At 18.6% G+C, this 18,754-nt stretch overlaps 4 protein-coding genes across 4 annotated transcripts; 2 read left to right on the forward strand and 2 right to left on the reverse strand.

Moving 5' to 3' along the window:
• Positions 1–28: 28 nt before the first annotated feature.
• On the reverse strand, positions 29–7,912 carry PGAL8A_00310300 (lysine-specific histone demethylase 1, putative; the record flags this gene model as incomplete). Its single annotated transcript, XM_028672114.1, has 2 exons — positions 29–178; positions 416–7,912. 2 exons carry the CDS (start codon positions 7,910–7,912, stop codon positions 29–31), a joined length of 7,647 nt encoding a protein of 2,548 aa, XP_028528699.1.
• Positions 7,913–8,850: 938 nt separating this feature from the next.
• On the forward strand, positions 8,851–9,930 carry PGAL8A_00310400 (mitochondrial ribosomal protein S18 precursor, putative; the record flags this gene model as incomplete). Its single annotated transcript, XM_028672115.1, has 1 exon — positions 8,851–9,930. One exon carries the CDS (start codon positions 8,851–8,853, stop codon positions 9,928–9,930), a length of 1,080 nt encoding a protein of 359 aa, XP_028528700.1.
• A 1,200-nt stretch (positions 9,931–11,130) lies between these two features.
• Positions 11,131–12,733, reverse strand: PGAL8A_00310500 (heat shock protein DNAJ homologue Pfj4, putative; the record flags this gene model as incomplete). The annotated part of the gene is made up of 4 exons (XM_028672116.1): positions 11,131–11,393; positions 11,570–11,836; positions 12,117–12,218; positions 12,628–12,733. 4 exons carry the CDS (start codon positions 12,731–12,733, stop codon positions 11,131–11,133), a joined length of 738 nt encoding a protein of 245 aa, XP_028528701.1.
• A 2,414-nt stretch (positions 12,734–15,147) lies between these two features.
• PGAL8A_00310600 (minichromosome maintenance protein, putative) lies at positions 15,148–18,449 on the forward strand (the record flags this gene model as incomplete). Its single annotated transcript, XM_028672117.1, has 3 exons — positions 15,148–15,193; positions 15,299–18,147; positions 18,374–18,449. Coding segments are annotated over 3 exons (2,971 nt in total), but the record flags the coding sequence as incomplete, so codon positions are not given.
• Between the last annotated feature and the right edge of the window lie 305 nt (positions 18,450–18,754).

The raw sequence follows: 18,754 nt of genomic DNA on the forward strand, positions 1-18,754 counted from the left end.
AAAAAAAAAAAAAAAAAAAAAAAAAATACTAATGTATCCTATTAGATAATTCCATTTTTAATAAATCTAATCTCTTTCGAACTTTTCTAGTTCTTGATAAAAAAAATTTTATTTTATATATATATACTCTCCTTTTCCAATAATTTATCATGATTTCATCTTGGTTGTAACAACCTCTCTAATATAAATGAATAAAAAAATATATAGTTAAAAAAAAAAAGTAAGTACTACATATTTATAAATAAACAATTCTTAAAAGATATATTAAAAAATATAAATAATAAATTAGTAATATATTTGAACATAACTTTTATTTATTTTCTTACATTTTTAATATATCTATACATAATTGAAATTATATTCTTCATATATCTTAAATGTTTTTTTTTTTTTTTTTTTCTTTTTAAACTATTACCTGAATAACTTTAGATGTATTTGAACAGTTGGGGCAAAACCAAAAGTTTTTTAATTTGGTCTCTTTGAAAATAGAATTAGGTGAAAAACAATAAGAATGCCAACCATTCGTACAACAAGCATAATCACACATAATTAATTCTCCTCCATTCATACATTTATAACATAAAACATCATGTTTATAAAAAGTTAAGTAGTAAATGTAGTCACATAAAATCTGAATAATTAAGTTTTTATCAATCGTACTATGATGTAAATCATAATTTATTTGTTTCATTATGTACTGCAAAACATAACTAAGAAAAAAAAGAAAACTTGCGGTACTTAATTTTATTTTATTATAATTATTTATATTTATAGTTTTTTCTTCTAATATTTTTTTAGTTATAGATATATGATTCAGTACATATTTTAAATAATTTTTTAAATAAATTATTCTTCTACTCTGAATATATAAATATTTTTTTTTATGGTACATAATTATTTCACTATTTGTATTTTCTTTTCCATTTTCTATTGAATCTCTCATATTTGTTTTTCCATTAAGTAGCTTATATTCTTCATCATTAAAATTCTCACTGTTGTTTTTACATATATTGTTTATATCATTATTATTTTCTTTAATATCATTGCTTTTTATATAGTTATTATCTATATCGTTACTTTTAATATTACAAATTGCATCTTTATTAAAGGTAAGGTTCAATTCTAAGTTTATATTATTATCTATTTCATTAATTGCCTTATTTATGGAATTAACAAAGATGTATTTATTAAATATATCAGTATCTTCATTATTTGCTACTGTTCCAGACAGTAAATTTTTTTTATCTTCATTAATTAATATGTCATTCTTATTTTCATTTAAAAAAGAGTGAAAATCTATATTTGTAGAATTAGTTAAATCATTCAATAGAAAAATTTTAGATTTTTCAGTATTAATAAATAATTCTCTCAGCATAAAAAACAAAAAGCGATAATACTTACTTATGATCGCTGATAAATAATTACCGAATAAAAATTTGGGTTTTACTAAATTAAATTTTTTTTTTATATTTACTAAATTTAATTCTATTGTATTATAATTATAAAAAATAGCATCGTTAATTTTTATTATATATTTGTCAATATACAAATCTAAATTACTATTAAATTTTTTAAAAAATATATTCTTCAAATTTTTCTTATTTTCATTTAAATCATCATTGTATGTGTCTAAGATGCAATTTCTATCATTATGAATATTATCGGCAGCTTTATAATTTTTTTTGATATGTTCATCGAAATATAAATCATTATTTATATGCTTTAAATTTATGCCAGCATATGTGTTTTCGAGAGTATATAAAGGTTTGCAACTTTCATTATTTGTAATATGTTCACTACCTAAAGAATATTCTTCTGATTGAATTAAATCGCTTTTGCAATTATTATTTCTATTATTAGGGGATTGATGTTCATTAGTATGAATGATTATATCTACATTTTTATTATATTCAGACTTGTTTATGTAATTATTATTGCAGTCATCATTAGCACTATTTACTGTTTTTTCCTTATAATTATTTAAAGGCTCATTAGAAAAATTATCATTTATATAACATATTTTATTATTTTTTTTTTTTTTCTCATTTTCATTTTTTTCTTGAGAATTTCTGCAAGAATTGTCTCTTTCTAAATAATCAAAAAAATTTTGAATTTTATTTAAAGAATGAATTAAAAATTTATATTCTTTTTTTATCACTGAAATAGGAATGTTAGATAAGCTTTCATCATCTGCAGAACTTTCATAATCTGTTATTGCTTCATCACTACCATCAGTTAAGTAAAAACCAAGTAAAGAATTCTGCATTTTTGGTAAAGGTATATTAGTAAATGGGCATGTATTATTAGGAAAAAAAAATACATCCGTATTATAATATTTTTCATCAAAACTTTTTAATTTTAATCCAATATGTGCTATATCTTCAGCTGCTCGTATACCTGTATCATAAGCGCCATCTACACATTGAAAATAACTTTTTGATATATATTCTCCACAGAAAACTACTTTTGGTTTATTAATAGGATGAGGAGATCTTAAATAGATTAAATCATTATCGTTACAATTAACATATGGATATGCATAAGAACCAAAAGAAAAATTATCATCTTGCCATTTTGTTACAATATAGTCAACTAATATAGGCAATCTTTTGCCACTTTTTTCAAACATTTTGTTTAATGTATATAAACATTCATTTACAATAAAATATTCCTTTTTTATATAACCATGTGTTGATGACCATGGAGGAAAACAATGAACTAAAACACAACCAACTTTTCCATATGCATGCAAATTAAGAAATTGAAATTTTTGATCTAAACAATTTAACTGTAAACTATCAAATGGCCATGTAAAACTATATGGATAAAATCTCAATATAATTTTATTATGATTACCCATTTTATAATGATTGAGAGCTTTTATTTTTAGCGGGTGTAGCTCTGGATCAAATTTTAAGCATGTTTTCCTACTGCTATTTTTATCATTATCTATTAATGAACCTAATGGTAAGGCTACTATAACATATTTTGCGTATATATTAATATTTAAATAATCGATATTTTTTAAATCATATATACCATGAAAACTTTTATTTCTGCTTTTTGATGCATTATCATAGCTCTTACATCTAACAAAAACATTATAATTACCCTTATTGTCACACGCTTTATAACAACTTTTATAATTTTGAATTTTTTTTGTATTTTCGTTAATTTTACAACTTTTATAAGAATCATTTTCTTTTTGAATACTTTCATCAATATTTATTTCATTTTGAATATTTGAATCAAAAATATTTTTTCTTTGAACATTTTTATCGTATTCATTATGTTTTTGAATATCTTTATTAAAAAGGTTTTTTTTATAATAATTAGTGTTATCTAAATCATCTTCTTTGTGATCAGTATTAATAAAATTATTATTATTATTATTATTATTATTATTATTATTATTATTATTATTATTATTATTATTATTATTATTATTATTATTATTATTATTATGAACAATATTATCTAAATGACTCCTTTCATTTTCATTATTATAGTAATAAATTAATTTATCTTTACTATTTTGTTCATCTTCATTTTTAATTTGAACAAGTTCAGCTACAGTATTAAGAAAAATTTTATTCTGTATATTTTCGGATAAATAATTAATTAACCATTTCCACCCATCAACAACAATTTTATCTGCACTACTATTATCTTTAAAGTAGCTAATATGAGGAGTTTGTTCATTTTTTTTAATTTTATCATAATATTTAAAATTTTTTAAAATATAATTATTGCTACCATAGTTTGGACATATATCAATATCCATATTATTAGAAAAAGGAATTCTAGACATGGCTATAGAAGTTTCTCTCAAATCACTACCATAGCCATATCTTGATTGTAACATAACCATTAGCATTTTCCATTCTTCAATAGTAAAATTGTTCTGATTTATATTCATTTCATTAAATATTTCTTCTGTGCATTCCATTAATAAATCCCACATACTTCTTCTTTTTTTATTATTATCATACAACTCAGTTTTATTAACATCTTTATTTTCGCACTTTTCATTTGTTGATTTTACAATCTTATAATAATCCTCCCCATAATTGTAATAATTATCATAAATAATTACATTTTCATCATAATTAGATATATTTAAACCAGTCTTCGTTATTTTTTTCTTTAAATTTAAATTTGAGTTAACGTCATTTGCAGAACTTTTTTTTCTTTTAGAGATGCTATTATTTCTTTCATTCATGCTTTCCATTTTAATTATATTAAATTTTTTCTTGTCATTGTGTTTTCTTTTATCTAAATTATCTGTGGAATTATTTTCATTATTATTATTTCTGTCATTATTTGAATTACATGTGTTATCCAAATCATCCATATATTTTATACCTTTTGTATCTCTTAAATTATCTTCATCTTTTATTTCCATTTCATAATTTGCAATATTTTTATTTTTTGTATTATCTTTTTTACGTATATTACTATCCTTATATTTATTTTTTGAATCTCCTTTGTAATTTTCACTATACTGGTTAAACTGAGTACTATCATCATCAATCAAATCATTAGTAACATATTTACTTTCTTTTTTATTTCTTATTGCATCTTCATAATTATTTTTTTCCAAATTTTCATCATTATCATACAAAACATCATTAATATATAAATAATTTCTAATTTTTCTTGCAGCTCTCACTCGAATTTTATCACATAATAAATTTACTCTATAAATCTTAAAACTTTTTATTTTTTTTCCATTTTCATTATTATACCAATAAGCATAAAACGTGGATTCCCAATTATCTTTACCACACACTAATGAAACTTTTGGCTTTAATTTTTCTGCTAATTGTGTTAAAGATTTATCAAATTCTCTTCTTTTTCTTGGATCTTTATTAACAGAAAGAATTTTAAATTTTTTATTTTGATTTCTAGATGCATAATTCAAAATAAAAGACGGAGAAGCATTCAGAGAACTGTCACTTAGGTTATTATAAAAGTAGATATTTTCATCTAAAGTTTTTAGAAAATTTAAAACATTTTTTTTTTCTTTTTTATAATACTTTTCATAATAATTACATATGTTATCAATATTATTTCTTATCATAAATAGCATATTACTTTTCAATTTTTTTTTTTTCATATTTTTAGTATTCTTTGTAATATTATAATCACAATCACTATAAGATTTTTCTTTTCTCTTAAAAAAATGAACATTTTCATTGTTGTTACTATTAATATATTTCCAAAAGGTTGAATTATGAAAATCTTTAAACAACTTTAAATATTCTTCTCTAAATAACTTAAAATTATCTGATAGTATTGTTTCTATTTCATTTATATTATATTGATGATTATTATTATTACTCATACTGTAATTTTTTTTTTTTTTTTTAATTTTCTTTTTCTTTTTTCCTTTTTTCTCATTCATATTTAATTTCTCTTCATTAGATATATATTCTTCAAATATTTCTTCTAATGTTTTTACATTTTTCGTACTATTCGTTTCTTTAGCTTTATTTTCATTTGATAAATCTGAGTTATCACAACAGTGTAGATAATTTGCACCCAAATCAACAATAGTTTCTGGTAATACTTTATTATTTATAATTCTCTCAGGTAAAATTGTAGAAAAGGCTCTTCCTCCTATTCTATTTCTACCTTCAATTAATAAAATTTTTGCACCACATTTATTTAAATAATAAGAAGCAGCTAAACCAGATACCCCTGCACCGATAATTAAAACATCGGTGTATAAATTTTCTTCATTTTCTAGAATTTGAAAAGCATCAATTCCTCTTTTTATTATATCTACTGGTTTTACATTTCCAAATAAAGATATTTTTTTTTTCTTTTCTTTTTTATGATTAAGATCATGTTTACAAAATACAATCTTCTTTGCCATTTTTTTGTCTATCACGTTATTAGGTATTTCTATTATGCTCTTCTTTTTTTCTCCGAAATTTAATAAATTATTAATTTCATTGGATTCATTGTCTTCATTTCTTAATTTTTTTCTTTTTAAATGAGAATTGTCTATTGATTCTAAAGAAATCAAATATTTTTTTCTTTTCACTTTATCATAAGTATTTGTTTTATTTAATTCCTCACTTGAATTTCTGTTTTCATTTTCTTTATTTATTTCATGTAAATGTTTACCATGTATAATATTATTTCTTCTACTACATTTTTGTATCACTTCTTTTTTCTTTTTTTTATTATTATTGGAAGTTTTAAATGGATTTTTCATTATCTCAATTTCTTTTTCTTTTATTGCATTATCATTTTTCTTTTTAGAAAGATCATGATTTTTTCTACTAATTTTTTTATGTTCAGATTTTATCTCTTTCAATTTATTTTTTTCTTCTTTCAATTTATTTTTTTCTTCTTTCAATTTATTTTTTTCCTTTTTCAATTTATTTTTTTCTTCTTTCAATTTATTTTTTTCTTCTTTAAATTTTTTCTTTTCTTCTTTTACTTTTTTCAAAAATTCTTCTTTTTGTCTTTTTTTTTCTTCTTTTATTATTTTTTTTTTTTCTTTTTCACTTTTTAATAACTCTTCTTTTTCTTTTTTATTTTTTTCTCTTTCTTTTTTCCTTTCTTCCTTTTCTCTAAGCTTTTTCTCTTCTTTTATTTTTTTTCTTTTTTCCTTTTCACATTTTAATAACTCTCTCTTTTTCATTATTATTTCTTCTTTTCTTTTTTTCTTTTTTTCTTTGTCCCATATTTTTTTGTCCTCTTTTTCTCTAAATTTTTTTTCTTCTTTTTCTTTTATTGATTCTCTGCTAATTAATTTTATTTTATTATCTTCCCCATCTATTAAATTTGCACCATTTAAATTACTTCCCTCTACATTTTTTTTAGCTATAACACTTCTTTCTTCTCCTGTATGCTTTCTACTTATTACATTTTGTCTATCTATTAAATTGATTTCATTAATTATATTCTCTTTATTTAAGCATTTATCGTCAGATATGAAATTATTTTTATTATTTATTTTTTCTGTATTTTTTACTTTTTTTAATTCACACTTATTTTTATTTTTACTTATTTTTTTTTTTTTTACATTAGTTATTTCTTCTCTATTTTTTGTTTCTTTTTCTTTTTTTTTTTCATGATTCTTTATATTTTTATTTTTTTGTAAAATATCAAACTTTAAATTGTCTAAATTATCTTTAGAATTTAATTTCTGTAAGTTAGATTCATTTTTACTTATTTTATTATCTGAAGCATTATCTCCTAAATCATTTGTATTAATTATATCATTTGTTATCTGTACACCTGAATTGTTCATATTATGATTTGAATAGTTCTTGTGTGTTTTATGATCTTTTTTATTTTTTAAATTATTTGAAAAATTATTATTAAAAAAAAAAAAATTCTTATACACAATATTTTTATATAATTCATAGTTATTTTTAAAATTATGTTTAATAAAATATTCATCAACTTCATAGTTATTTTTTAAGAAATCATTAATTTTTTCTTTTAAATATATGCTCCTTATTAAAATTTCAAAGATTTCATATTTTTTAGCTAGTAGTAAAATAACATTTTCATCCTTTTTCTTTTTAAAACAAAACTCATTTTTTAAAAATTTTGTTATTATATCAATATTTTCGATGAATTTTATTGATATATATAATTTATTATTATTTAGCTCTAAATGTAAATCGTATTTTTTTAATTTTTCAGAAAATATTTGAATTGCATATGACTTATTAGAAATTGTGCTTTTAAATATACATTCCTGTAATAGACTTTTTTTTTCGTATTTATTTAAATAAGAATAAAGTTTATCATATATTAGCATATTAGTTTCATCGTTTTTTAGTATTTTTCTTTTTTTTGTATTTTTTGTTATAACATTATTATTTTTATTTAATGCAATTATATTGTTAATATATATACTAGGTTCTTTTTTTTGTTCACTCATAATTTAAGTAAATTATTATTCAATAAAAAAAAAATCATTAAAATAATTATAAAAAAAAAAAAAATTAAAAATAATAAATTTATAATTTAAAGAAAAAAATAATAAAAATATACTAAAAAAGTAATATTTATTTTTTTTTGCAATTGAATATTCTTATTAAAGTAATATATAGATTTAAAAAGAGAAAACAAAAGTTTACTTTTTAAATACATTTTGATAATTTTACAATTTTACAATTATATTTATAGCTTTTAAAAATAGCATTCTTTAATAATTCTTAAAAAAATAAAAAAAAATAAAATTAGCTAAAATTAATAAGAATGAGAAAATAAAAACTAAAAATGCTAAAAAAGAAAAAATTTTTAAATAAAATGAATACTATTAAGAAAAAAAAACAAAAAATTGTATATATGATAAAAAAAGTAAAAATTCATGAAAATAAAAAAAAAAAAAAATAATAATAAAATATTAAAAAAAAATGAATACAAAAAAATTAACAAATGTAAACATATAGAAAAAAGAAATTATGTACATGATAAAAAAATAAAAATGATATAATTCTTATGTAGAGTTCTATTATAATTCCACTATACAAAAAAAAATTTAAATATTATTATATGCTTAGAAAGAACAACACAAAAAATTTTTTGTTATAATAAAAAAAAAAAAAAAAAAAGAACAAAATTATTATTTCTTCTTTATATTCAATAAAATAAAGACATTTATCTCCAAAATAAAAAATGTAAATTATTTTTCTTTAACATATATTTAATTTGTAGCTTTTTTTTTTTTTTTTTTTAAATATTTATAGCTCTTTTTAAATGGCATAATTATATGTTTTCAATCATTTTCATATATTTTTTTATATAAATTGGATGTTTTGTGTCTTATACTCCTTTTAAATTTTAAATAAAGTGAAAATTTAAAAAAAAAAAAAAATGATTTTAAAACATAGTTTTTTATATCCTTTACAAAATATCGTATTAAAAAATAAAAGTATTTTAATATTTATGAGATATAATGATTCAAGTAAAAATATTAGTGATACAAACTTAAAAAAAAAATTAAATACAAAGCTAGAAGATGTTAAAGTTACTAAAGAGAGTTCGTGTAACGCTTTATTTGATGAATGTTTAGAGGAATTATATAAAATGAAAAAAAAAATAGATAAAGAAAGTGTAGAATATGATAATTCCCCAGTAATAGAAGAATTAAATAGAGAAGAAATAAAAATAACAAAAAACATATTTGAAAGAATTAATAAAAAAAAAAAACATGTTTCCAATTTAAGTTATAAAGATATATATATAGATCCTTATTGGAATCCGTTTAAAGAGGTAAATGACTTAAAAAATGAAATTACTTATGAATTTAATGAATACTCTAAATTGGCAAGTATAGTAGAATTGAAAAAGCAAAAACGTGCAATTAAAAAGTCATTAAAAGAACAATATAAGTTATATAATCCATATTCAGAGGAGTATAATAATTATTTTAATTTAAACATTGACAAAGATGAGATCATATGTAATGATAAAAGTGAAAAATATTGGAATCCTTCTTTTGACAGAAGAAAGATTTTAAATATAAAAAGTCCATTTACGTGGAGACATACACATATTTTACATAATTTTATTGGAGAAAATGGTTTAATATTACCACGAAAATTTAATTTAACTACTAGAAAACAACAAATACAAATTTTTAAATCCATATGTATAGCTAGAAGAATGGCTATTTATCCATATGACAAAAAACCAAACAAAGATGATTTAATTCCCTTGATGGATCCTATACAGCTACTTGCTGATGAGTTAATTCATAGATACATTGAATTGAAAGATTTACGAGCACAAGCAATTATTAAAGTTATGATAAATAAATATCCTTCTTTAAATTATTATAAATATTTCTGTTATGAATCAAAAAAAAAGAAAAAAAATCAAGAAAAAGGAGAATTTTCCCAGATTTTACAAAAATATAAAAAAAATTATTATGAAAACTCATTTAACTACTAAAAAAATATTTTACCCTTTTTTTTTAGGAAAAAAAAAAAAAAATTATAAATTTCATATTCGTTTCAAGTTATTTATTTTTTTAGGAATTATTCTACAAAAAAAAAAAAAAAAAATTTTTTTAGTATGTTTTGTTTGCATATTTCATTTACTCTATTTAACTATTTTATTTGTTATTTTTATTTTTTTTTTTTTAAAACCTTATTCTGTTTATTTAATTTAATACCTTCTTTTTTTTTCATCTTTTGTTTTAGCTTATTTAAAAATCTAAAATATTTTATATAAAAACATAATTTTTTTATATTGTATTAAAAGATCATAATACAACCTTTTAAATTATTTATTTTATTGTTTACTTGAAGTTTTCTCTTAATAAGTTATTTTTTTAATTTAAATTAAAATATTGAAATAGTTAATAATTAATTTAAGTTATTTACCAACTCTACGTCTTTTTTAAAAATTATAGGTGATTTTTTTTTTTTTAAAAAAACAAATTCAAAAAAAGAAAAAAAAAAAAAAGGAATTATAAAAATATTTGAATATAGTATGTTCTTAAAATTTTATCATTTTTATTATTTGTTTAATTTTTATTGAAGTTAATAAAAATTCATAAAAAAGAAAAGTATGATTATACAATGTATTGTGAAATATATTTTAATAATAAAAAAAAATGTTAATAATATAAAAACATTTTATTTTAATACTGTGCAAAAGAAAAAAAAAAAAAAAAAAAAGATAAAAAACACATATAAATATATATGTATATATATAAAAATCCTTATATATATATAATTAATGTGTTTAAAAAAAAAAAAAAACTTATTTTAACATATACTAATAATTTATTTTTTCTAATTTTTTATTATTATTTAATATGTATTTCTACTTGTTTACAAATAAAACAACATACAATCATTTAAAAAAAAAAGGGGGAAAAATGTTAAGTAAAAAAAAAATTATAAAATATTATCATTTATTTATCTCAAAAGATTATAAAAAAAAAGGGGAAAAAATTATATATTAAATAAAATGGAAAAGGATAATCGAATATTTCGAAAAATAAAATTTTATAAAGCTTTAAATTATAAAAAATAAGAAATTAAAATGCATATATAAATATATAATAATAATAATAATAATAAATGCAATAATATATCCATAAAATATACATTACAAGAAATATTTCATAATTTTTTTTTCTTATTATCTTCTATTTCTTTTTAATTCATGCGCCGGTAATTGTCTAACGTTAATATTTCCTCTTCCATCTTCTTCTCTTTCAGTTACTGTTCTTTCAACTGTTCCATTAGGTAATGTTTTGACAGTTTCAATTCTAGTTACTCTCTTTCCATTAACAATTGATGTAGTTTTAGATGTAGATGTTTTTATAACTCTATTTTTATATTTTCCTCCGTTTGATGTTGATGTTTCTACTGATGTAAAACACGAACCGCCATCAACAAAGTCTAAAAAAAAAAAAAAGAAGATAAAATGTATTTAGCGAAAAAAATAATATACAGAAAACTTTTTATCTTCTTATAAAATTTTTAAATATTCTGTATTTTTTTAAAGTACATCTTTTTAAATAATTATTTCAAAATAATGTTTTTAATAAATATTTTTATTTTAAAAACATTCTTACTGTCAAATGATGATGAACCAAAGGAAATGTTAAATGATGAACCGAAAAAATTATCAAATGGATCAGCTGATCTATTCATTCTTCCTCTTCTTTTATCTCCAAATGATGAACTCATTACATCACTAAAAAATGAATCATTTCCAAAAGGAGTAGAATCTCCAAAAAACATTTCAAATATTCTTTGAGCATCATTAAATCCAAAATTTTTATGAAAATTTGAAAATTCATCATTTTCATCGGCCATATAATTTTCATCAGTTCCATAAACTGAAAAAAAAAAAAATTGTAAATAAAATGAAAAAAGTAACATCATAATTACAAATATTTCATAGTAAGACATTTAACATATACATATATTTGAAATAATTTATCACAATATTTAAACATAAGTTATGACAATATTAATATTTTAATGCATCTTAAGTTGTTAAATATAATAATTTTAATATTTTAGTATATATTTTTTAAATTATTCCATATGATCATTTTTCAAAGGAACATATATATATTTATATATTTTATTTTAATATGAAAATATCTATATTACGATCGTATTTTCTTCTTCTTTTTGGATCTGATAATACTTCATAAGCTTCTGAAATTTGTTTAAATCTTTCAGTTGCTTCTGCTTTATTATTTGGATTTTTATCTAAAAAGACAAAAAAAAAAATAAAAAACATTAATAATTTTTTATTCATTTATTATAAAAAATAAAAAAAAATTTCTTCTATTTATTTTTATATAATATTCTAATTATTTTTCTTTTTACATATATTTATTTAAAATCAAATTTAATTATAAGTTTTTGTAGAAAAAAAAAATAAATAATGTGACATAAATACATATATATATATATAAATATAATTATATATATATATATAAATATATATATATATGTATATATGTATATGTATATATTAATATTTTGTTTCAATATTGATAAGATAATATAAATAATTAATAAAAAAAAAAAAAAAAAAATTAGTATGAAATATATAAAAAAAAAAACATATTATTCTTTCTTTTTTTCTTTTTTCTTCTTTTTAAAAAAAATTTACCTGGATGCCATTTCATGGCCAAAGTTCTATATGACTTTTTGATTATGCTTATATCAGCATCTTGAGGAACTCCTAAAACTTCATAATAATTCACTCTTTTTGCCATTTTTATATTTTATTGGAAATTATTTTTTTTTTTTTTTTCTTAAAATTTCTTTTTAAGATCTTATTTTATTATATAGAAACAATTAACAAAAATATGTTAATTATTTTTGTTTTCTGCCAACTAAAATATAAAAATTAAAATCATTTCTAATTTTAATTATGCAAAAATATTTTTTGTATTTTATAAATGATTATTAACGCGTAAATTAATATTATTAGCTACGTTAAAAAAAAAAAAAATGAATATATATATTCATACTTATGCGCAGTTTTTTATTTTATTTTTTTTAATTTTTTTACATATATTTTATATTTTATTTTAGTAAAATAATATATTATTGTGTTGTTTGCATGCATATAAAGTTAAAAAAAAAAAAAAAAAATAAAATAAAAATAGGGAATTCATTAAAAATGTTAATATGTGTTATTAATGTTTATTAAATATGAAAAACTTTAAAATGAAAAAATTAAAAATTTTTTTTTTTTGTATTATTCTATAAATATGAGTTTGTAAATAATATTAAAATAAATATGTTTTTTTTTTAAAAAAATGAAAAAAGAAAATTTTTTGGTTGAACATTTTTCTATTCATTTCTTTGAAAAAGTAAAAAAAAATTAAACCTTAATCTCATAAAGTGAGAAATAATTTAATCTCATATATATAATGCTAATAAAACATATTCAAATAACATTTCTATTTATATAAAAAAATATGTATTATTCTTATATTTAAGGTCTAACAGGTTATCAATTTTTTTTTTTAAATGATGGCTTATTTCCATTTTATTGTATGTATAAATATATCCTTACAATTATACACATTCTTTGCTTTTATGATTGTGTAATTTAATTTTTATAGCTAGTAAAATATACACAATATCATGAGAAGTTAAAAGAGAAGAAATGATATTTTTTAAAAAAGTATATATTTAAAATAATATTAAAAAAAATGAAAGAATTTGTATTTAGAAATAATATTTTGCATATTTTTTTTAATAAATTAAAAATTAAGATAATACAAATTAATTTATTTTTATATTTTATAAAAGTTGCTTCAAAAAAACTTAATAGTTAGAAATAATAATTAAAATACAACTTTTATTTATATATCTATATATTAAATAATCTTAAAGTTCTAATTTTTTAAAATATGATTGAATCTATAAGATATAATAAATAAGATCCTTTTTTTCTCATATATGTATAGATATATATTTACTTTTTTTTTTTTTTTTTTTTCATAATTAATTAAGTTTTTATGCTTTTATTTACTTAAATTATATATGTTGTTTCATTTTATCCCATAAATTATTATTTTTAACCATAAGATAGATAAAATAATTAGCAATAGTCAAATTGTAGCATTTTTAAAATGTATTTTCAAAATTTTAATCTATATTATAAAAAAAAAAAACTTATTTTTTGTGTTTATTAAAAATAAGGAGATAAAGTAAAAGCCTCTTTAACTATATATAAAATTTTTATTCCTTGTCTACAATAACTTATAAATGATTAAATGAATATCATAAATAAATCATTATTTCTTCATAATTATTTTTTGGTGATGTACGCAATAAATGGCACTACTTTTTTTTTTTTTTTTTTTTTCTTTTTAATTTTATACATTATTTAAAAAAAATTGTAATTATCTAATAATGTTTTAATATATATAATAAATAAATTTTCATTATATGTTTCTTAACATTTCTATTTATAATTTATAATTTAAAATTTTAAAAATATTTGCCTGAATAGCTAGATTTTTAGTTTCATATTTTGTATAGTTGTATAAATTTAAAATTAAGCTAACAATAATTTTTCTTTTGGAAAATATAAAGATTCTTTTAAATAATTAATTAAAATAAAATATATTTAAATTGTTCAAAAATATATATATATATATATACATCTATAATGTATTTATGTAAAGATTTAAAAAAATTCTATTTAAAAAATTATAATAATAAAAATAAGAAAAACGTTGGTGAAACTTAAAATTCCTTTCAACTAATAATGAGTATCATGTTCAATTTCTAATATAATTTTTTTGTATCAAATAAAAATAAAAGTAATGTTTATTATATATACACATATATATATAAATATATATAATAAATCAATTTCAATCCATAAGAAATGTAAAAAAAGAATTGTTTTTAACATATATATAAAAATATATTACTTTTGTTTATAATAAAAAATATAATTATTTTTATCATATGAAGAATACAAATATATTTACTTATTAAACATTATATAACTATTTAATCTTATATATAATATAATCATTTATCTTAGATAAAAGTATGTTTAAATTATCTTTTTTTTTTTTTTTTTTTTTTTTTTTTTTTTTATATACAAAGTTACCTTTTTCCTTATGAAAAATTGTTTTAAAAACGATTTTCTAAGGCCGAAATGGATTTAATTGTAAACCTTTATTTTAATAATTCAGAATTAAATGGTATGATAGTTTTAATATGTTTCTTACAATTAAAAATAAGAGAATACAAGTATATTTATATAAATACATTTAAAACCTTTTGTTATTTTTTTATTCCTTTTATAGATGATGTAAAAACACTAATTTTGAGTTGGGCATCTTTTTTTAGGAAAAACTGGAATAATATGTTTAATATAGATAAAGAAGTAATTTTAAAATTAGAATTTTTTTTAGATAATAAAAAAGTATTAAGTAAAAATGCTCCACCAAATAATGAAGTATACATACATGAACTTAAAAAAAATCCTGATGTAGTTTTAAAATTTATGAAGGTTTCCTTACATTTGTTATTATTTAAATTTTTGGGGTTAGATAAAAACATATCACACTTAAAAGCACATAATGAAATAGACAAAAGAGATAAAAATAATAACAATAAAAATGTAAGTGATTTTATTAGAAAAGAGGAAATAAAAGATGCAGAAAATGATAACTTATTAATAAATGAGTTGAGATATGATAAATATAAAGACTCAGAAATTTTTAGAGCTTTTTTTTTTTCTAATAAAATAACTATATATTTATATAATTGGAATAAAGTTGATAAATTTGAAAGTTTAAAAAGTGAAAAAGTAAATCAGCTAATATGTTTAAGAGGAAGTGTTTTAAGAATATCACCAATCCAGTTATTGATTACTAATCTTAATTTTTTATGTGAAAAATGCAAACATATTATAAACTTAGAATTTACAGATGGCAAATATGAAACACCAAAAAAATGTATAAACAACTGTGATGGAAAAATTTTCGTTCCTATAAGAGAATCTGCAAAATCCATAGAATATCAGAAACTTATTTTAAAAGAAAATCGAAAAAATTTAAATAATATCTATGAAACCAATGATTCTAATATTAAAAATTTAACGGTTACATTAGAAATTTCAAAATTTTTTGTGAACTCTTGTATTCCAGGTAATTATGTAGAAGCTTTAGGAATACTTAAGGTTATTTCTTTTAATAATAATTATCTAATTAACGGAAAAAATTCTCTCTTTAATATTTATATCGATTGTTTATCTATATTTCCATTGTCATCAAAAAAATATCTAAATAATAACTATTTTAATATAGTAAAAATTAAGGAGACAAAAAATAAAATTCATTCTTCCTTTTTATGGGAATCTTATATAGATAAATTTAGCAAAAGAATGTTATATTTAAAGAATAAAATATCAAATAAAATAAAGCATAAAAAAGGAGATATTACAAAATATAGATCTAATGATAATCAAAAAAATATCAGGTATTCTTCAAGTAATACAGAAGATAATATAAAAAAAAAAAATAAAATAAGCAGTAGTCACGAATCAATTTCAGTGAATGATGTACTAAATTCAAATAAAAGTAGCTCATTAAGTTATAAAGGTAAATTAATTAATAGCAGAAATAAATTTGAAGAGACCTTATTGTGTAAAAATGACAATATAGAGAACAGATCTTCTTTTTATAATAACGAGATAAATATAGAAGAAAATTTACAAAAGAAAAAAGAGATAGAAAAAAAGGAAATAGGAAGCAATGATCTTTTGTATGATGAAATATTGAATTCTGATAATATATGTATGTATGGTGAATACATAAATGAAGAAAATTTTTTAAATGGAAATAGTAATATAAATAATAGTGACATGGAAAGCGATTGTTTTCATGTAAATGATAAAAATAATGATAATTTGAATTTAAGTAAAGAATTTGATGAAAAAATTTTAGAATTTATTCACGATATGCACAAAAATGAAAATAATAAATTTTATCTATTAATTGCATCCTTCTGTCCACGTATTATTATGAGTAATTATATAAAAGCAGGTTTGTTGCTAAGTTTATTAGGTGGAAAAACATTATATGATGAATGCAATCAAATTAAAAGAAGAGGAAATATACATAATTTATTAATTGGTGATCCTGGTTTAGGTAAAAGTAGAATTTTACAATATATTAGTAATATAATTGAAAAAAGTTTATTTATTTGTAGTACTTCAACAAGTATAAATGGATTGACAGCTTGTGCGGTGAAAGATACTTCTAATAATGAATACTCATTAGAAGGAGGAGCACTGGTTTTATCAGATAAAGGTGTTTGTTGTATTGATGAATTAGACAAAATTTCTTTAAATGATCAACAATCTTTTTTAGAATGCATGGAAAATCAGTCTATTAATATAACAAAAGCTGGTATTGTATGTAACTTAAAAACTAGATGTACCATTATTGCTGCATCTAATCCCAAAGAGGGAAAATATAACTATAAAAGAACAATATTTGATAACATAAAAATTCCCTTTCCTTTACTAAGTAGATTTGATTTAGTTTTTTTATTAGCTGATCAAATTTCTGAAGAAAAAGATCATCGTATTTCCAATTATTTAATAAATACTAATTATAGAAACAAAAATTCTGATGAAGACGATGATGATAATATGGATAATGATTCATTAATATTTTCTATGAAAGATTCTCTTAATCATAAATGCAAACAAGTTAATGAACAAAATTATTTACCATTAGAACTTATAGGAGTGTTTATAAAGTACAGTAGAAAATATATTTTCCCTATATTATCTATAGAAGCAAAAAAATACATTAGAAAATTCTACTTACATCTTAGAAATTTATCAGTAACTCACAATGATATTAGTATTCCTATTACTATCAGACAATTGGAATCATTAATTAGATTATGTCAAGCAAGAGCTAGGGCTGATTTATCAGGAATAGTAACATTAACTCATGCTAAAGAAGTAGTGGAAATATATCAAAAAACAATTTTTTATCCGTTACATATAAAATCGTTAAATTTTAAAGAAAAATCTACTAAAATAAGTAGAGGGAAATCAACTGCAGCCTTATCAAATGTGTTCAAAGAAAATATAATACAATTAGCTAAGCAAAAAAATAATAAAATTTTTAATAAGGTAATTAAAAAAAAAAAATTTTTTTATTGCAAAAGTTCTTTTTACATAAAATAAACCGACCTTGTAAATTTTGTAATAATGTTTATAAAATAATTTAATCACCAATTTCTAATGTTTTTTACATAATATATATGTATTTTATTTTATTTTATTCATTCTTATTTTATTTCATAATTTTTATTTATGCTTTCATATATACTATTTTTATTTTTTTTTTTTTAAATAGGAATTACATAATTTAGCCAAATCAATAATACTTTCATCCAATTCTAATATATCAGACGAAGCATTAATTAATTTTGGTAATACTTTGATAAATCCATTTTTATATATATTATTAACTTATTTTATTAATTCTTTCATTTAATTATTCCTTTTTATTAATCAAATTATTAATATTCTAAAGACAAATAAAAAGAATAAAAATATTAAATAATATATATATATACAACTTTTATAAAAATGTTTGTTATTTATTTAAATTAAATAGATGAAATTTTATACCATTTATAATTGTATGTTTACACTTTTTTTTTTTTTTTTTTTTTTTTTTATTTTTATACTTTAAACAAAATTTGATTTTGTTAATTTATTTTTTTGTTGCTTT

Source organism: Plasmodium gallinaceum, assembly GCF_900005855.1.
Source record: "Plasmodium gallinaceum strain 8A genome assembly, contig: PGAL8A_v1_87, whole genome shotgun sequence".
Lineage (NCBI taxonomy): Eukaryota > Apicomplexa > Aconoidasida > Haemosporida > Plasmodiidae > Plasmodium > Plasmodium gallinaceum.